Source organism: Aulostomus chinensis, chromosome 6 (assembly GCF_037954235.1).
Source record: "Aulostomus chinensis isolate RoL2024-O1b breed Wild chromosome 6, RoL_Achi_v1.0, whole genome shotgun sequence".
Classification (NCBI taxonomy): Eukaryota; Metazoa; Chordata; class Actinopteri; order Syngnathiformes; family Aulostomidae; genus Aulostomus; species Aulostomus chinensis.
The window spans coordinates 15,113,502-15,134,041 of NC_141325.1; the positions used below are offsets into that span (position 1 = coordinate 15,113,502).

Genomic DNA, 20,540 nt, shown 5'->3' on the forward strand with positions numbered 1-20,540 from the left:
ATATTTTGCGCTAAGGGAGGAAGCCGGTTGGAAGCTGCTGTTGGACTCCACATGGACAGATCTTTTCCAAACTTCACGTTTGAAAGTCCCAGCCTGAAGACATCAGCAAACTGAATATACAACATAGTCACAGCGCCACCTGGTGGTTACAGGAATTAAACCTGATGTAGTCTTACCTTCCTGTGATATATAGTGTGTCTACAGTGGTGGGGGTATGCACTCCCCCTATAGTTTAATATATCAAATCACTATTTCATAGATTCCCATGAAATGTCCCAGACATTGTTGACTTCCTTATGATAATGTAATCCTGACAATGTTCATCTTGCACTAATATGCATTAATTCTGTCTTCCACTTTGGGTCATGATCAAATCAAACCTGTGGTCAGCTTCAGTTCTTGTGTTTGAGCATCACTCCGCCTTAAATGCTTCAGTTAAATGGTGAACATTACAGAAACTAAACACGTCCATGTTGGCATTCCTGTCTTCTACCATTTGAATGAGGCAGCTGATTTCAGAACCTTACTGAGGCCAGAGGGGTCAGCTGGGTGCGAGTGCCGTGGAGGTGGGGGTTGTCGAGGCTGCCTTTAGGAATCAGTGTTTCGGAGGCTGTGTTTTTTGGGGAAATGTCGCCTCAAACTGCAAGGGCGTCTTAAATCTTCCTCTGGGTACTTTGTCCTCCTCATTAACATTGTAGATTCCTTTTGACGTCGATTCAGGAGCGTCTGGAAAAACAATAAGCATTTGAATATTGGATTCAATACCCTGTTGAGGGAGTCAGTGGCCATTCAGAGTGTGTGAGTGTGTTGTCTTCAGACCTCCCCTGGTGTTGCAGAGGCCGTGACGCAAACTGTAAACAAACTATTGAAAGGTATTTTGAGGTTTTTTTGCTTTTAGAATTCATAACTGTGTATTTAATTTTCTGGGGTATTCAATCATCCAGCCAGCTACATTCCTTCCTCCCCTTCCTTCCTGCTTCCTTGTTCTCTTTCCACCACAGGGTTAGGGTTACAGCATGTTGCTTTTTGAAGTAGTCATTTGCATAATCAGATTACGATGTGTGATTGTCAGTGGGCTCCCCCATCAGAGGGTGCTCCAGAGGAGAGAGGGTGCTGTCCAGCCCAACAATGGAGGACTCCCCTCCTTTCTATTCCTCTAACCAGCCTGCACCTGCATCCCACCCACCCACACGGGCTGCAGGTCGGCCGCGACGGCAGTCCACGACTGGGCTTGGAGGGGTGAGTGGGAGAGAGAGGCGAAGGCGAAGGAGGAGTCGAGTGTGTGATGGGAGTGGGAGGGCAAGGGTTGAGCTGAGATATTTAAACATGCAGAGTGTGAATTGGCTTTAAGGGGATAAAGAGCTCAGGGCCTATCGGTTGGCACCCAACTCCAGAAATTCTTTTTCATGGGCGCCTCAGCCAAGAGAGCGAGGGGCTGCCTGCACTGATCTGGCCCATTGTGATAACGGATTCAGACAGTGTGCTAGACGCTGATAAGGAAATGTGCTCTCAATAGACGATTAGCCACATACTTGGGAGAGAATAGTCAATCAGGCAGATATACTTGGTCGAGGGAATGAGAAGCACACAGATTTGTTATTTTCAATGCAACGTTTCATAATCCTGCTAGAAAGTTAAGGTCAGAGTAATGGTTGCACTGTGATTGGTTGCGATTCCTGTAAATAAGGCGCATCAGCAAAATGTATTTAATGCCTGAAAAACATCCTGTTCAGTTTCAAAAGAATGATACATAAACACATTCGGGGAATTATCTTTCTTTCTTTTTTTTCAACTGCTACTCATATTATTCGGTAGTTTTGTTATTGATAACTTCAGTAGTTTTTAATTCATCATGAAATTTTTCACTTCAGTGTGAAATGGTAAATACCTCCCACATCCAGAGTGCTGCTGTACTGTAGTCATCCCTCTCTCTCGCAGTAATATGTGATTTATTGAGTATTTCTGCAGGATTACAAAGAGTCACCTGTCAGTTCCCGCAGGCCTTCAGTCAGTGTGTCCAGCTGCCCTCTGCTCCGTTTACACACCATTAGCCAGAGTTTAATAGCCACGGTGAAAGCGCCTGACACCAACACAGTGTTTACTCTTCAGCTCAGTTAGTTGCAGCCATTTGCTGGAAAAATAGGACACATTTTCTACAAGCACAATAGACGAATAGGCATGTAAATGTGTGACCTCGCTGTAAACGGCTGATGACATCATTGCAAACATGGTGGCAGGAAATGGATCCACAAAAGAATCCAAATAAAGATTTGATGGTTTCAGCCTCGCTGGAGGATTTGCTGCTCAATATGAATATTAACTGAAAGTCTTTGGGCTGTTGTTTTAAAACAGCAAATCAAACAAGTTGATGTGGGCACCAGGGAGACATTTTCTTGGACTGCTTGATATATTATGACAAGTGGCTGCGTGATGCAATATTGAAATGCCCTAATGCACAACAACACATTATTTTTTAATAAAAAATGAATTCAATTGTTGTGCCCTGAATTGGACCTTGTTTTCTTAACATTTTTTACTCTTTCTCATGTTGTTGAAGCTTTAACGTAATTCCACAGTCACATTTTGATGAATTTAGTCATTTTAACATTTTTAATCAGAAGCTGCTGAGAATTTTTTCCGTGGGAATTCTGTTGTCTCTCTTCCTATGAATATTAAGAAGTCAGGTATTGATTCAATACCGTGGTCAGCAGCTAAGTGTCATCCTCCATCTGCATTTTTGGTTTTTGCAGGGTTTTGACTCCAGCGTGACCTCAAGGTCACAAGTTAAGCTGTTTCTTTAAGCGCTGGTCTCTCAGGCCTCTGGTCATTGCAGAGGTCAGAGGTCAGCAGTGTGTCCGCGCGGGCATCAGAGGACTTGTGGTCAAATGCCTCTGTCGCTCATTGAGCACAGACAAAGAGAGCCGGCAGCGGTGCAGCAGCCACTCTTAACTTTGCATCACTTGTGTGTCACACACTGTCAGATCATGTCGTTTTAGCATAGCATGCTAATCGTTATATAAACAGAGTTGCTGAGTTCTGTTTGTGTTGTTAATCTACGACTCATGCTACATGGTTTCACTCCTACCGAAAATAACATGCACGCTAATCCAACTGATAATTAAACTTATTAAACAGACATTAGTGTGTGTGTGTGTGTGTGTGTGTGTGTGTGTGTGTGTGTGTGTGTGTGTGTAACTCCACTGCGTTGTAGGATCATGCTGTTATTTAACTGCTCACTCTAAAATCAGGTGTTACTCCATATTCTGATTGTTTGTGTACTCAGTTTCGTGTGACAACGCGCGAAGCCTATTTCCTGCTGGGAAAATGATCTTTCAAGTGTGTAACTGAATTCATTTATCAAAAATATTCAGAAAACCCTTTTAATAACAAATCATTTATTAAATAAATAGTTCAAATAAATAAATAACAGTGTGTATTCACAAGCAAAACCAAAAATAACTTACAGAAGTATCAGAGGATAATTAGCACTCTTCACAGTAAACAATCAATGCATAATCTTTGGCTATATGACATGCGTATTGTACAAAAACAATCAGATGAAAACACATTTAAATGAGGAGGGATGTGAAGCATATAATTAGAGGACGAGGACTGTCAGTTTTGTCCGAATTACTCAGACGAATCCTTGCTATCTGTAACTGATCAGCCAATACTGATCACTTTAAAATACAATCATGGGAAACGAAAACAGCTTCTTTTAAAGAAAAAAAAAAGTCGCATAACCTTGATTATTAAAAAGAAAGCAGATTTAGTCTTCTTGATAAAAAAGAAGAAAAAAAAAACAGCATGTCGATAAAATAAAAAAGTGCCCTTGGCTTTTTGAGGCGTTCGCAGTCTGGAGAATTATCTATTGCTTGAAATGAGAAATTCCTTAATCCCCTCCAGTTTGCTCGTTGGCCAAACAGCCTCTTATTGCAAAACTAAATTAGTTCCAGGCGGGCCGGCAACAAGGAATATTAACATGGAGACACGAGGGGAATATGGTACATCCATGCAGAATACAAATCATAACTCAACACTGATCAGCATGGGGACTTTTCCAGCCTTTCAACCAAGTGTGGAATCCACTAACATCACGCAATGTTGCATCTTCTGCATTGAACCAGGTCAAATCCACAGACTCAGATGGTGGTGACAAGAAGAGCCTTGAGAAAGTTCAAGATCACTTTTGACCGAAGGAAAGAGTCCGATAGTCCAGTGGACTCTTCTGGGGGCTTCGCCTCTACCAGGGCTCTGAGCTGTCGCAGCTGGATCCAGGTGATGGAGCTTCGGTGTCACTGGTCAGGGCCCACGGGTGGGGAGGGGACTGAAGCTGTTCCATGTTTCCCCTGAGAAAGGTGAGCAGGGCGGTGGGGGAGTGGCTGGCCGGCTGACCGCTCTGGCTCTCCAGCAGCTGCACCAGAAAGTTGATGTAGCGCATGGCCAGACGCAGGATCTCGTTCTTGCTCAGCTTCTTCTCCGGAGGATGGGTGGGGATGAGTTTGCGGAGCTCGGCGAAAGCGGTGTTGACGTTGTGCTGGCGCCAGCGCTCCCGTGTGTTGGTGAACACCTTCCTTGTCATGGTGGGAAAGGAGACGGATCTCAGTGGGAAAGCTGGCAACCTTTGTCTTCTGCACAGAAATGGAGATGATAGAAATGACAGTTGCGTAACATTTTCTGCAGTTTTCGACTATAATATTGTTCATCTGAAATCAATAACCCTTCATATTCAGGAGGCCTTTTGTCTCATATCAAGCATCTAATCTCAAAGTGTCGCGATACACCGGTGCTGGCGATAACCGTGATAGTTAAAAAATTGAATATGGGCATATCCCATATTTAATATTATATTTAAGATTATATTTAAGCTCTCATCTTTTTCCCTTTCACACACATAAGATAGAAATGAAATTACAAAATAGATTTTTTTCTATTCTAATATAAATAGTCCACAATCCACTACGTAGTGTAATTCATGTCGCCATGGTCTCCACTCTCCACCTCACTACATTTCTATTTTAAATGTAATTAATTTGCCAAAAAAGACAAAAAATAACTATTAACAAATTTTAGGATGCGTCTGATTGAAAGAACAACTATATATTTCTTATTTTATTCAAATATCAGCATGAATTCTTTCAGCCCTGTTATGTCATGCAAATCAATTACTGCCCTAGTTACACACCAAATACATTCATTTTCAACACATTCGCTGTTGAAAGAATTCTTTAATCAAATAAGAATTATTATTATTATTATCATTTGTAGATGTACATTTTTTGGTTGAAATGCAAATCATGCTGCAAACATGTACACATGAATGCTCTTTTAAAACCTTTCTGATTAACCCTTAGAGTAAAAATAAAGAATAAAATCTCACCTGTGTGTGTGTTGTTGGTTGCAGAGTTGTGTGCAGGTCACCAGTGTGCACGGCTGCAGGGGTCCAGTGTGAATGTCCACTCAGCTGCGTCTTCTCATGCTCGCTGAGGGATCCTTGAGAGTGGAGGGGAGAGAGAGCGAGAGGGAGAGAGAGGGAGAGAGGGTGGGATGGGGTACAGAAAGAGAGAGAGAGGGAGAGTAGGGGGATGACTGCTGCATGATTGCATCCCACATTTTATAGCAGGGTGAACCCTATTGTGACGTGTTCTTTCTGCGGTCATTGTGTGAGGTGGGATTGTACGCACACACACACACACACACACACACACACACACACACACACACACACACACACACACACACACGCCCTCCTCTCTGTCCTGCAGCTTCATCACTTGAAATTTAATTTTTTGTCTGCGTAAGATTTGAGTGACTTCAGGGTGTGTTGCAGTTCAGGCATCAGGAGCCTTTTAAGGGACAATTTGTGCTTCGTTTATGATTCATTGCTCATTTAATCCTTGAAGCTAAAGGTGACAAATACATTCCTATTGAAGTGAAACTGAGACGTTCATGTCTCTGATCCCTCTCTTACTGCTGTGGACACTTGTTCCTTTCTGTTGCTCTGACATTAGGCACGGACAGCCCACCAACCCTCCACCGTGGAAAAGACCTTGATAGCACTGCTATTGAGTTCAGCCTGATTGGGCCACAAAAGGTAAAAATACCACATCCAGATTGACAGTCCAACAATATGGTTTTTGTTATGACTATGGTAATCTTGTTTAGCCATTCCAAGGGGCCACACATAAATTACAGAGGAAACAGGGAGAGGAGAGTGTCCTGACTCACCTCCTCCAGCCACTCCTCACTCCTACTCTCCCCCTTTGCCTCCCATTTTCAAACATAAAAAAGTCTAGTTTAACCAATTGTCAGTGTTTCTTTTTACACCCTTCAAGTGTTGTTTCAAAGACACAGCCTTCCATAAAACTCTCTGTGTGGAGTAGGAATTTACATAATCCGATTAGGGGCCGGGATTAGCCCAGGGCCTGGAGAACAGGCCCGATGGGGGCCGGTTTCTGAATCGACCATTCATAGGCCTTGCTGCACGTCCAAGAGGCTGCACCTGCAGGCCAGGCGCCGCCGCTCCATCCAGTCTCCGCAGATACCCCGACCAGTCCTGACCTTCATCGCACCTACAGTGCAGATCACATTCAGACGCCAATTTATTAGGTACACCTGGATGAAAGAAACAGCGTCCTTCATGTTTCCTTTGAATCTCTTTGACGTAGGAGTTGTTCCTCCTGATATATTATCCATTCAATTCATACAACTTTGTGTTGAAAGAAAACTAGGTTTTCATGTAGCAAAAGAAGAAGATCAAAACAGTGAATGGTTTCCCCATCACTTCGTAAAGTTAAATCTTTTATGGTTTCCCTCCCTGTCACTGTCACTGCCTGCATGTTGATTTAATTCACTCAGATTCAGATACATTTCCTCTTAAGTTTTTTATTTTTATTTTTGACCACACAACTTTAATTACAAACTGTATGCTTGATATTGAATTAAAAGACACCTATCCCATAGATGGTTGGACTGTTATGGCAAATGGCAACCTGTAATTTGAAAAATGGGTAACAGGTATGATTTTAGATTTCAGTTCCACGCTACAAGAAGTCTCCCTGCATAAAGGATTAATAAATTTGTGTGTGTTATCACGTTGTAAACATTTTATAAACCATTAATTACAGGTATAATGACTTATTACCTAATTTCCCTAACATCAATGCAGGGTCACTATTTGGCACGACAAAAGTACACTATGTTTTTTTAAGTGTCAATCTGATAGCCCATTTAACCTAGCTAGATAAAATGCAACGATATAGCATTCCTTGCTAAATAGTGCATTGATGTAGTAGCAGTAGTAGTGATGTTATTCATCCTCATATGTAGAAAGTTCCAAAATATCATATTAATGTTAAAGATGAAGTCCAGATTGTAACTGGAAAAACTGGACATTTACTGACTGGTTGATGAGCCGAGGGTGACCAGTTTTACTGGTCACGGCACCTTATTTATTGTCCTGTATTGTGCTAATAGTACATATTCTGCATTGATAGGTTTTCTCATTATTGTCCTTTACTGTTATCTATGACCCAAAAACTCGAACTGCGTTCTGACATTAAAGACAGCAGTGTGAACTCCACAGCTGAAGCTGAGTCAGATCCAGATCTCATGGATGGTTCTGGTTTAAACAGCCTGCTCATTCCCACAATATGTCTCCCATCCCATTCAAGCAGGGCTGAAGCATGGTCAGGGACCATCACACTACTGTTTACTGAGCATCCACACTGGGACTCCTCGGACCGTTCTGCCCACAGCTTTTGTTCCTGAGCCATTAAAAAACAAACCATTTTGTCTGCCTCTTTGTTTGGCTGGTGCTTGATAGAAGGCCGAGGCCAGAGAGACAGAAAGAGATGTTGAGGGGGGGAAAGGAAAGCTGGTGGGTTATTGATGGTGGCTAGTCAGTGTCGGATATGGCTGTCCAGAGGCAGGGAGGCTTGGAATCGATGTCCCCCGGGTCGTCTTTGTCTGGGGATCATTCCTCGGGGAGCTGGCTTCACTCTGCTGGCTCGTGAAGATAAGCACTCTCTCCACATGCTGAGAGACGACGATAAGGGGATTGCTTCACTAAACGAGAGGGGGGAAAAAAAACGCCCCGCGACTGAAGCTGCTAAAATGACTTTGTCAGTTTAGTGAGAAAATCCACCTACATAATTACATATGTTGGAGAAAACAAATGTGCACACAGTTGTGGTGTTTAAGTAAAAAAGACGCGGTTTGTTTTTTAAAATTTTATTTGGAAACTGATTTGAATGAATCAGAACTCAGTGCTGAGTTAACACAACGAATGCGAATGAGTTTCCTTTATGTGGGGAAAACCTTTTACTTGAGAAACAAATAATGTAATAAATACTATGATGTAACAAAGTCTTTTATTTTTACAATTTAGCTGAATGTAAATATTCTTGACATTGTGTCACGACTGCGCTAAACTACAGCTTAATTTGTTGCTGCATTTTTTCTCTCCCACTAAAAGAGAAAACATGAAACGGACAAAAGAATAGTTCCTTGGAAAAAAAAACAATGGTTGTTTCAATGTTGTAAATCATTAACTTTGCAGGCTTTTCAAGCTTTCTCCAGGTAAATCAGACAAAACATCACTTCCTCTAGGAAAAAAAAAAAGTAAAACACAAAGCTTCAATAAAATGGATATCTTAACTCAAACTAAATACAAACTAATTTTCTCGTCTTTTCAGCAACGTGGCTACGGATCGAAACATCTTTAAAATAGTTTAAGCCTCGTCTGTCCATCCTTTCTTCCAGGCACCCTCTCATAGCTCAACCTTCCCCTCTTGGGTGGTGTCAGCACTGCAAAACAAACATCAATGTGAATGTTTCATTGACACTCGAAGCTTCAGAACTGATCAATAACAGAGTATCTCACCTGTACCATCCAGCCCAGCTGCCTCTCCCCTCCTCTTCCTCTCTTGTCCCATCCAGCATTTCGGGCCGTAGTTAGCTCCCCCACAAAGCTGAGAGTGGGAATCTTGACTTTGACCCCGCAGCGTGACCTGCGGCAGCGGGAAGTGGCTGTTGGCTGTAGAGAAGCTGTATACGCTCCTATTGGTGAACTGCTGCAGGACGGGGCTGTGACTGAATGTGGTGTAGAGAGGACTGTTGGGAGCAGTGTGTGGGTAGCTTGTGGTGCTGTGGATCCAACCGCTGGTCTCTTTCTCAGCAACTCTCCCTGCTGCTCCAGATCTGCCACTCCAGCCACATAACATCACCCCGTCCCTGTTTCTGTTCTCCTCTGTCCACAGATCCGCTCTGGTGCAGCTCATCTGGAAGGAAACACTTGGGTTGCAGAAGGAAGCACTCAGGTCAAGTCTAAAATCTCTGTTGTTCTCCTTCACTGTCGACTCTGGGTTGAAGCTGTTGTCTGCGTGCTCAGAGCCAAACAGGAAGCTAGTGTTGTAGTCATTGGAAAATTGTGTATGTGGTTCAGTTGTGGTCCACACGCTGCTCGGGGGACTGGTTTGCTGCTGGTCCGGCCCAGAGATGGCTGGCTGAGAGTCGGACTGGCCGATTCTGCCCAGCGAGTAGAGGGAGGTCGTGTCCCTGAACAACTGAGAGAGAAGACAGACCACCAAGCCTCTGCTCGTTAAGTGGTTTTAATGTCTTTGTTGAGTCACTTTAATGTAGTTATAACTGAGCTGCGTTTATTATTTAAATGACAGAGAAAGCACGCTGATGGGAAATGTCCTGATGTTGACACACTGAAAGAAAAATAACTGCATACAAGGATGAACAGGCTCCCTAAAAACTGGGAAATTTCAGGAGGGTAAAATAATAACAGCCAGGTTTCTCATGTTGACGACCGTCACTCATGTGAAAGTAACAACACTTGGGATTGGTTGCCGAGCAACCTGTCCAAGAAGTTGTAATACTTCTTACTTGGCAACACAGCGAGAGAAGGTGATAATCAATTTCATGTTACCTTCAAGACTTTACTTGGCACCTCTGGGAGCAGCTCCTTCAGTTGAGACAGGGTGGCCCCCAGGAGCCACTGCAGCGACGGTGCTCTCTTTAGCATCAGCTGACTGACTAAAGGGTTGATGCAGGGGAACTGCAACAGACACGTTTCCTCCTGGAGGGCAAAGTAACAATGAAAACACAGAACCAAACACTGACCCGGCAGTGTTTCTCTTGGATTTAGGGAAAAAAACAGCTCAGTTCAGTATTTGTGCAGTTAAATGTGTTTCCCCTCTGAGATTTTTGTCACGTCACCTGTGAGGGCATCACACACAGCCAGTCTCTGTCCAGGTAGCTGACGGCGTCCCTGCCACTGGATATCAAGCTCAGGAAGCAGATCCGGCTGATCCACTTGGCTACTTCCAACATCTCAGACACCATCAGCACCTGATCAGCAGCATTAACACTGACCTGTTTATTTTGTGTGTGTGTGTTTGTTTTTTTTTCACTGTAATTCATTCATCTTCTTCGGCTTATCTTGTTAAGGGTCATGGGGGGCTGGAGCCTATCCCAGCAGCCTTCAGGCGAGAGGCGGGGTTCACCCTGGACAGGTCACCAGTCCATCACAGGGCCAACACATAGAGACAGACAACCATTCACACTCACAGTCACACCTACAGTCAATTTAGAGTATCAATCAGCCTCGTCCCCTCTTGATGTCTTTGGACTGTGGGAGGAAGCTGGAGTACCAGAGAGAACCCACACAGGAACAGGAGAACATGGAGACTCCACACAGAAAGATCCTGTGCTGGAGCCAGGACTCAAACCCGGAACCTTCTTGTTGTGAGGCAACAGTGCTGACCACTGCACCACCGTGCAGCCCTTTTCACTGTAATATTACATCATATTCTCATGTTTACTTGTACTTGATTTCACGTAAATGAATCGATATTCGCAGCAATTGAATAGTGATATACAGTAGAGCAGGTGCTGAGAATTACCACGACATAAAAACACAACCTTAACTGGCATCCGACTGTTGTCTTTAATTCATGCAGCTGAAAATAAAGACCTCCTGTGTGTTGTACCTTGACTTCTAGATCCTCAGACTTCATGCGGAACAGTATCAGAGACAAATAAACCAACACCAAGTTGATGAAGGCTTCGCTGGAGTACCTGCCGTCAAATCCACAGAACAAGTGATGAGGAGCCGCTCCGAGCGAATGTGTGTAACACACAGGTGTCTTTGTGATTTCGGTTTTCAATCATTTAAGGGAGGACAGTTCGTTCAGTCCTCACTGAGAAACTCACGTTTGTGCAGCGAGTTATGCAACGCAGTTGTTCAAAGTTGCTGGTAAGTGAGTTAGAACATTTAACATAACATTTCACAAGGTGATTTGACGATTAAGACACAATAAAAAAACAAAACACCTGGGCTCAGATACAGTTTAGGGACTGAGTGTTGAGGTGAGGTATGTCAGGAAGGTGGACTTCCAGTAATTACAGACTAACGATGAATTCTCTTGTTTTATGGTTTCTGTTACTGTTAACAGGGAAAGAATTTGTAGGATTTGATAATAAATTAAATCAACTGTTTAGCACCGAGTGCGGTGGAATTGGAATCTTACTATGATACTGAATAAACTAACGCACCTCACCTATCGTCACAAATGGACAATTACAATTGTCCACAGTTGTCTAGATCCTGTTTTTTTTGTCTTGTTTGTTGTGTTGGCTATGTCTTGCACGCTTTTCACAAATACATTTTCTCTTAAAGAAGAAAAAAAATAGATTACACAGGACTGTATTCAGGGTTAGGGAGTAAAGGTTCCTAATTTGTGTCCTCACAAAGACAGAAAACTTAATGTTAGTAGTCACTGACCCGCCCCCCTGGTTGTCGTGACAGTAGAGGATGATCCAGCAGCAGCTGTACTGCAGAGAGAGAGCGGTCAGCCTCATAACCACGCCCTCACTGGCTCGCTCCTGACTCAGTTCATCCTGCTCCTACACACACACACACACACACACACACACACACACACATCCATTTATAGATGTGAGTGGAAGTGTCTATGTACCCTGTATGTGCAGCAGGTATTTCCACCCTCTGTACCTGGATGATAATTGCAGTGCTTTCATCCACTGTGATGACACAGTAGTGATGAGTCCCTCCGAGCATCTGCAAGGACGGACAGTGACACCTCTCCAGCACAGTTATATTAAACCTGTAAAACACACACACACACACACACACACACACACACACACACACACACACACACACACACACACACACACACGTTTTACTATCTGTTCATATTTATTGAGAGATATGTTGTAGAGATTTGTAACATATCAGCTTAGTTTTTATTAAGAGAGGTAAACACCCCCAAAATAATTCCTCTTTTTAAATTGAAATAGCTGTGTAAGTTAATATACTTTTTAAGAGTCATCAAACGTATATAAACACGGTAAGATCCAAGCAACTCTATTAATTTACATGTAAATTAACTATAACATGTCACAGACTTTAAGCAGCATTATGGTTTCTCTAAGCAGTAGAATCTAAGTTTGAACAAAATTCCTCAAAGCGTTCCTGAGATAGTGGACAGTCTGAAAACATAACGCACCAGTCCACATCTGTCAATGGTGCACAGACATACTAATATTCATGTGTATTAATGCTGCATATCATTGCTTGTGTTTCTACCGAGGTCTGTTATATACTTGGTGGTTGTGTAGCTGCATGGCAGCCATGTGTACTTGCTTAACGCAATGTACTGAGAATGAACTCACTCTGACTCCAGCATCTGCAGCAGCAGTGGATAGTTGAGGAGTCCTTCTGTCACCAACAACACGTAGGGCACATTGTCCTCCAGGCACCAAGAGGCTTTCTCCTCTTTTGAACCGAAAAAAACACATTAAACACTCAGAAAGCGCCACACAAACAATGTTAGTGCAGTGTGTATTTGCAGACCACTGTCAGGAAGGATGGTGTCAAAGGTCATGTAGCTGACGTTCCTCTCCCTGCAGACTGTGGCCCATGGAGAGTGCCTGGGACGGTTGTACTCCATCACCAGGGAGAACATGTTCCAGGGGAAGTCAGGGCCTATATGCTGCTCATACACCACCACACACACGCTGTCGTGCACGCTAGAGGAACAGATTGGCGGTATGAAAATAACACTTTGTTCAAGGTACAGCAGCAGTTGGAAGTATTTCCTTGAACACCATTTAACTCAACACATTGTCAGTGCGTTTGGATTCTCCCCAGCGTCCATTAAATGTATTAATACATGAGAAAATACTGAAATAGATGTGAATATAATGAGCCCTGCTTCCATTAAAACCTGCAATAAAAACAAAAACTGAACTTGGTATGAAGCAGATATTCTAAACCCACCTGCTGACCACACTGGCACCATTCAGTTTGTTCTTGTTCTCCTCAGGATGAACAGCAGTTACAGCTGCAGAGAGAATGACAAAAATATGAGCCCCAGAGTTTCAGATTCTTTCTTTATGATGTATATACGTTCACATTATATTTCCGATTTCATCAACAGTTTTAATTTGCTGCCTTGTCTGAGCCTAGGTTCTGAAAAGTTCTCTCCTGAGTAAGATTGTGCTATACTGTCTATACTGATTATTTTTTATTGTTACAGGCAACAGAGAAAACTACTTAAGATTAGTACTTCAGTTTCTTAAAGATAGCACTGTTTAGTTTTTAATACACACAAAGTATTGGTGATCAACAGTGGCTCACCAGTCAGGGGCTTCAAGCATTTGATGATCATGGATCTGCTGTCAATGGAGTCGACTGATATTATGAAAAGGATCTACAGAAAAGACAAATCAGTCATCAGGCAGTGACATTAAACCTTGAACAAGACCAACGTGTACATACTATCAATGCAAAATGAAGCTGAATGCAATCATTTAGTTGTTGTCAACACTGACTCTGTCCATGGTGTCTTGTGTGTTTCTGCTGTGCAGCCACACAGTCGTCAGCTTCTGCAGCTCCAGCAGTTTGAGGTTGGACTCCTGGTTCTTGTGACTGAGGTGGAGGATGATCTGCAGCCTCTTCGACAGCTGCTCCAGATTCTGCTCCGCACATGTCTTGACTGCCTCAGTCAGATACACTTGAAGCAAAGGAGATGGGTACATGCGTCACTGTGTAGTGCAAACTTACTGCTATTTATTACAGTGAGGGGGGATGATTGATGTTAAACTTTAAAATGTAAATTAAACTGCAGTGACCTTGTTACTGACCCACAGCAGTGCTGAGGTCACACTTCAGCAGCAGGTCTTTGACCATGACCAGAACGTGAATCACAGCCACCTGGTTGAAGATCAGCTCCTGATCTGCGTCAACACACAGTCGGCGGTGACATGGATCTATGAAAAGTGCTCCACAGCTAAACTTAGGCTGACTGATTCTTCACTGTACATTGACAAATGAGAAGTTAATGTGCAAACACATCTGGTACCTCTGACCAACTCTCCGCTCTGTGCTCGTGTCTTGCAGAGCAACATCTCCTGCTGTTTGAGCAGAAAGTGTGTTTGGTCCGGAGCCAGACGGCTGAAGTCCCTCCATGCTGGTAAGTTGAGCCTCAGCTTTTCGGCAGAAGACAAACGAGGCTCAATGAAAGCCACCAGCTCCCAGTAGGCTCGCTGCTGGCTGTCTGCAAGGGGATCAATGTGCGGTTTAAGAACATTTACTGTGCCATCATCCTAACGTCATAGCTTTTCATCTTTGAACTGAAGGTGACGCACCAGTAGCTTGGACTTGAACTACTCTGCTGTCTGGTCTCTCCTGAGTGACAGCTTGATTGACAGGTTGTCTGATGAGTTGAACCTCCATCTGACAGGCCGCTTTCTTCCCTCTGGTAGCGTGCCCTGACACTGTAGTGCTCATGTATGTCAGCCCCTGGTCTGGTTTTTGTATCTGCTCTGAAGGGGGATGCTGTTTGTCCAATTCTGGTGCTGGAACATGGAGTGTGAGATGATGATAGATTAAATCTAGCAACTTTTGAATAAAAGTGATTAAACATGACATTTAAATGTCTAAAAGTGCTCTGCAAATTTTAAAAATCCTTGTATCTCCAAATTATGTTTTTTCAGAATGAAAAGAAAATAATAATTTTGTGATAAATCTTCTTTTGAACCTTTTATCTAAAACAAAGTTTTACTTTTTTAATTTCAGCCCACAGATTTAAATTGTTAGGTTCATTCAAGCCACGTTCCAATAGAAAAACATGAGTTAGATAGCTCTTTTGCTTTCGATTTGATTACATCTAGTGTTATTCTCTATTGTACCACTCGATGGCGCCAGAGTAAAAGGTGTTTTTTAATATAGCTGGTTGCTGCAGCATAAACGACAAATGTTAGCAAGATATATAGTAATGTAAGTCTGTCAGAGGTGCTTCTGCATGAATATGAACATCCAATCAATATAATCCTCATAGTCAATGCTACCAGTCACCTGGTGTGATGTCACAGCTCTGAGCTGCAGTGACAGGTGATATCTGATGTGACCTCAGCATCATGAAAGTGGACAGAGGGTCCAGGTGCTTCTGTGGTGGATGTCTGGCACCCAGGATGCCTCTATGATCGTCTCTGACCTTCAGCCTGGATGGGATGTCCCGCTCAGTTATGTTATCGCTCCGCTCTGATTGGCTCTTGCAGACGTCTCTACCTGTGAGGCCGATGACATTTTCACCAGCAGAATAGATGGGCAGAACTCCTGGAAACATCTTGGCTGTAATCTTGTCGTCCGTGGCAGATACAGGTTTAGCGTTGACAGTGTGCGTCGAGAAGTTCTCCTGAGATCTATCAGCCAGGGTGTCTTTCTGGAAGAACACTGCAGCTGCTTCGGCATCAAAAGTAGCAGTTTCAGTTTTCTTCAGGTGAGGTGACTCAGTTTTATTTGTTGACCCAACAGTGACTGAGACTGGAGGAGAGGAAAAATGTCGACAGCACTCAACGGTAAATACTCTAAAAGTCTAAAGAGAATAGACCATTAAATTCTTATCTTGTAATAAACCCCAGATTTGTTGCAACTGATTAAATGAGAACAGAATATTCTCACATTCCGAATCAGGCTCAGGTGACAGTTGTCTGAAGTCCTCCATCATTTCTTCCATCTCACCAGACGGAAGCTCGCAGCTCAGGTTCTCGGTGAATTCGCGGGAGCTGGACGAACGCATTCCCCCCTCCGCCCGTGACATCAATTCATCCACGATAACAAACCCTTGTCTCTCTGACTTTGTTAATTCCAAGGCTTCAGACAAAGGCTGGAAGTCATCAGCAGCCTCACAGATATCTGGTTCTGTGAGAAAACAGAACACGAGTAAAGAGATTTGACCAAGCAACAGTGACACCTCCACACTGTCGAGATCGGTTCTGTAATCATGATTGAATTCTTTACACCGAGTACTCACTGTTTTACCAAAGACATGTATTAGAATGATATGCTAGTACACATGCTTTCTCATTCACTGTTGTTAATAACAAATAATAATAATCCAATTTATTCACTGTTAGAGATCCTCCATTGAATTCAGGAGCTCAATTCAAACAGCCAGTACTGGATGCTGATATCCTACTTTCTTACCCAAGATCTAAAAGAACGTTTCCAGCCACTCTTACTTGGTAACCGCCGTCAACATTAACACTTTTTCGGAACTTCAGAAAATATACAAGTATTTTCATTGGTTAGAAAACTGGTCTCATCATGTCACATGGATGAATCGACCCTTCAGCCCACAAAATCATCGAGCTAAATCTTGCTTTTACCGGCCAAGAGGAAACCAAGCACGAAGGTTGGGTGCTTCTCTGCCTTCCACAGAACCACCTCCATCTCCTTTTGTGCTCTGGCTGACCCCAAACATCTGTGTGACAATCATGAGTGTCCCGTGTCAGGTCAGTTTTATTCATGTAGAGCTACAGATGTTTACATGTACTTCACATACAGAGCAAGACTGGATGGAACCCTAACAAATACTACTTCAATTAATATCAATCAATGTGAGGACAACAAAAAAGAGCATTGTTGCTGCTCTCCAGATCAGATCTGAAGGCTTGTCAATGCTGAACTTGGGGAAACATTTGCACTGAATAAATTAAGAAAATAAAAAATTTGAATGTCTCATCTTTCTGACTGGTTTCAATACAAACAGCACGCAGACTACAGTCAATTTAGAGTATCAACCAGCCAAGTGATTTTCACCCTCAGAGGGTCCCATCAAGTCAGAGATCTTAAACCTTAATTCTCTTCTCCTCTTATACTTAAATGTGAAATGAGCTATTGGATAAAGGCATTATTACTTGAAATAATTTGACACATTCACACATTTACTCAACTAATGACTGCAGCTGTTACCTCTACCTATTAGGTTTTTTTGCCCTTGTTTAAATTCTACTTCAAAACGTAGTTGTGTGACAGCGAGTTGATTTGTCTTTTCTAGTTTGGATGCTCGGTAACATCATCAGTCACCTTCTTCTGAGTGGAGACAAATCTTCCCTCTGGAGTTCAGAGCTGGACAGACTGATTTCAGTCCCCCCAGCTTTGGGAGACTTCATCAGCGTCACGTCAAGCTCCAATTCAGTTGGAAGCATCATTCTTTCTGGGAGGAACATAAAGATCAACGTTTATGGAAGCTTCCACCACGATACTTGCACAAGGGAGGGGTTACCATTTTCAAAGACACTGACGGAGGCTTAAGGTACATATTTAATTGAAATGGTCTATTTTAAAGTGACAAGTACATTTTTACATTTGTACCTGCAAAATCTGAGACTATTGGGTTTCCATCCAGCTTGCTGCCTTCGCGGGATGATTGAGGTACAACATACTGGGAAATGTCCTCTGACACCGATTCAACTGCAGGGGACACAAAGAATCGTGTTTTTGCTCCGGTGCATATTTAAACTACAACGATCTGCTTGTTACCTTTATGTAGCACATCCAGGACAGGAAGCTGCTCATCCAGCTGTTCAGGAGCAACAGTCAGAAGACTAAGAATGCTTGAAATTCCAGCGTAATTTCCAGAGCTCAGTCTGAAGGTGTCTATAACATCCAGTAAGAGTAGAGACTACAGCGGAAAATAATCATTCGATAAGTTCAATAAATCAAACAGGAAGAAAATCATTTGGAACTAATCTGTTTGACCTCTTTATGAATGTCCTCCTTCATCAGTAACACTTTACAAAACTCCTCTTCAGTGTCTCCACATGTCTGAGTGTGACTGGTTTGATCGTCATGAGGTCTTTCATAAGATTCACAATGCCTGGAGGGTTGCAGTCCAACAAAATGTAATATCAGGACGCAAACATGAAGGAGCAATAAGAACAACATGTCAGGGTTAACACGAGCAGCTAATTATCACCTGAATATTGTTTCCTCAGAGATGGAGTCACCCTTCAGGCTCAGCAGAGGGTCGGCCACCAGGAGAGTCCTCAGCCTGGACAGTTTGGCTTCCAACGTGGGCAAACGTCTTTTAAAATGTGTCAGATAATCAACAACCAGCGTCTCCTCTGGCAGAAGGAGAGCTTTGAAACATGGAAACACGCTTCAGTCACAAGAGTCTTTTTCTTAATATTCTGTGACAAAGGGACACACTAGAGTGTTGGGTCACCTTCGTCCTTATGTGTAGAATTCATCTGGTCGTATGGCAGCCTGAAAAATGATTCCTGACATGGATCTTTGACCTCTGACTCTTTTACAAGGCAAAGAAGCTCATCTTGCTCATGAAGGTCCGGTGAGTTTGGATTGGAGCTGTAAACCACCTCCGTAGGCTCTTTCACGTCACTCAGAGCGACGGTAAATCTGTAAATGCAAATGATCAAAGGATCTGGATGAATCCGTATCACTGGTGTGAAACGACGCGCAAAAAAACAATTTAGGTTTGAGAGCGACGCCACCTTTCTACTGAACCTATTAGCTGTTCCTTTCCTCTGAGGTCTTCAACAATGGAGCCACTGACCAAGAGTCTGCTGGTGGAGATCACTTTTCCTATCATATAAGGGAATAAAATATATCACATGTACCATTAGAGCTGTAATTATTCATTCGTCATTCACTACTGAGAGGAAAAACTGACATCATCTTGACATTTCAGAAAAAGTCAGTTCAAGATTATTTCAAGAAACGGATCAAAGCAAATTCTGTGTTACGTTTGGTGTCTAGGAAACCTGACAAAGGGCTGTTTTATTAACCACATCTAATAACCTAAATGACGATTGAAATACCTGATTTTAAAATCAATTAATCAATTTGTTTTGTTCTTAGTCTCTACTTTATTTCACATAATTTGTTCTCAAACCTTTTTCAGTTTTATATTCATCTATTAACAGTTGATTTATTTTCCCGCTATATTTGCTACAACATGACCAAGACTTCCAGTCAGGTTGAAAGTATTGAAGGGCTATCGACACAGGGAAAGACAATTATATTGATAACAATGTGAATGTGCACAAATAACTAATAACGATCTTTAAACAGGGCAACTTTTTTTTTTCAATTTTCGCTCTCTTCCCACCTCATACAGTGATTCATTTGTTGTGCGTGTACAGGCATTTCTTCATCTAGTTCTTTTTATCATTGCTATTTGATTTTCTTTTGTTCCCTTCCATCTATCAACACGTTGTGGAATGGCCATAAACTTCCTCAAATCCCTGAATTAAATCCCAGTATCCAAGATCTTGATGTGGACATCCCATCAAACAACATATTTTGCACATTCAAAGTCAGCATTCTTGACCAAAGGAAGTTGGCGGTTTACCATGAACATGTCATTACTGTGGCCCCCAGTTTACCTCTGGTCCAGGGCGTCCTGTAGGTGACCTCAGCCAGGACACCAGCGTGGGGGTAAAGGTCACTGGCATCGGTCATATAAGGTGTTGGCAGTGTCAGCAAGTTCATCATTACTGTCAGACTGGTGGTAGTCTGAAATAAAACAAAAATAGAGAGAAAAATAAGATATATTTGTTAAATGTTTAATTTGATATCCTGAGTTAAAATTACTAAGCCACAAACCCACCTCAAAAACATAGTCCAGAGCTTTAAATCTGACGGCAGGGAACATTTCCGGCAGGGAGCTGTGTTTTTTTCCCCCCACACCTGCAACCATAATGACATGGGAAACACAGGTATGAAAGCATATACTTAATTATTTTTATAATGGTATACAATATTCAAAAACTTGTAATTTGAAGACACATATCACAAAAAACAACAAATACCTAAAATCTAGCGCCGCTAAGTGCTAGCTAGCTATGTTTTCTGTACTAGCGAGTTGAGCTGACACTTTAAGGTTGTTTAACCTCTTCTAAACCGCGATTGTCGAGTAACTTTGAGTTCTCATAGCTTGATTATTCCGTCTTTTATGTCTGGGAGGAAATTTACTTTGTGAATTTTTTTTTTTCCACCCCCAAGACAACCTCACTTTTGCCTGTGACGATATGACGGTCGTCGCGCATGCGCTCTTGTATGCGATACTTTGGATTTTGAAATTAAAAAGTACAATTCTTATGGATGCCATCACATTTGAAATTATGTTCACTTGCATCGTTGATAATGGGCTTTCATATTGATTTTTTTTTCCTCAACGCAAAATTTACCATTAATA

The 20,540-nt window shown here is 42.5% G+C and overlaps 2 protein-coding genes across 5 annotated transcripts; both read right to left on the reverse strand.

Annotated features, from left to right (window-relative positions):
* Positions 1-3,384: 3,384 nt before the first annotated feature.
* On the reverse strand, positions 3,385-5,552 carry tal2 (T-cell acute lymphocytic leukemia 2). Its single transcript, XM_086205395.1, has 2 exons — positions 5,381-5,552; positions 3,385-4,631 (listed from the first exon to the last, which is right to left on the reverse strand). The coding sequence occupies exon 2, from the start codon at positions 4,580-4,582 to the stop codon at positions 4,244-4,246; it is 339 nt and encodes a 112-aa protein (XP_086061521.1). The 5' UTR covers positions 4,583-4,631; positions 5,381-5,552; the 3' UTR covers positions 3,385-4,243.
* Positions 5,553-8,251: 2,699 nt separating this feature from the next.
* shoc1 (shortage in chiasmata 1) lies at positions 8,252-20,376 on the reverse strand. 4 transcript variants are annotated; one of them, XM_086206740.1, is made up of 28 exons: positions 20,358-20,376; positions 19,953-20,032; positions 19,729-19,858; positions 18,835-18,925; positions 18,549-18,739; positions 18,300-18,462; positions 18,083-18,200; positions 17,864-18,005; positions 17,696-17,794; positions 17,408-17,537; positions 16,708-16,802; positions 16,001-16,240; positions 15,395-15,862; positions 14,686-14,895; positions 14,400-14,594; positions 14,182-14,274; positions 13,870-14,051; positions 13,676-13,748; positions 13,316-13,379; positions 12,890-13,065; positions 12,709-12,811; positions 12,026-12,137; positions 11,795-11,916; positions 11,001-11,088; positions 10,228-10,359; positions 9,938-10,087; positions 8,885-9,566; positions 8,252-8,808 (listed from the first exon to the last, which is right to left on the reverse strand). In XM_086206740.1, the coding sequence occupies exons 2-28, from the start codon at positions 19,995-19,997 to the stop codon at positions 8,723-8,725; spliced, it is 4,380 nt and encodes a 1,459-aa protein (XP_086062866.1). In that variant the 5' UTR covers positions 19,998-20,032; positions 20,358-20,376; the 3' UTR covers positions 8,252-8,722. The 4 variants fall into 4 exon arrangements, with proteins under 4 accessions (XP_086062866.1, XP_086062865.1, XP_086062867.1 ...); XM_086206739.1 differs by having other exon boundaries at positions 20,318-20,364; XM_086206741.1 differs by lacking the exon at positions 20,358-20,376 and adding an exon at positions 20,155-20,351 and having other exon boundaries at positions 8,885-9,281.
* Between the last annotated feature and the right edge of the window lie 164 nt (positions 20,377-20,540).

Coding starts and splice junctions, on each gene's coding strand:
- shoc1 (XM_086206740.1), bottom strand. CDS start 19,997: ATGTTCCCTGCCGTCAGATTTAAAGCTCTGGACTATGTTTTTGAG. Junction 17,538..17,695: donor AATAGTCTCAGATTTTGCAG/GTACAAATGTAA, acceptor TGTTCCTCCCAG/AAAGAATGATGCTTCCAACT. Junction 16,241..16,707: donor GCTTGGTTTCCTCTTGGCCG/GTAAAAGCAAGA, acceptor GTTTTCTCACAG/AACCAGATATCTGTGAGGCT.
- tal2 (XM_086205395.1), bottom strand. CDS start 4,582: ATGACAAGGAAGGTGTTCACCAACACACGGGAGCGCTGGCGCCAGCAC.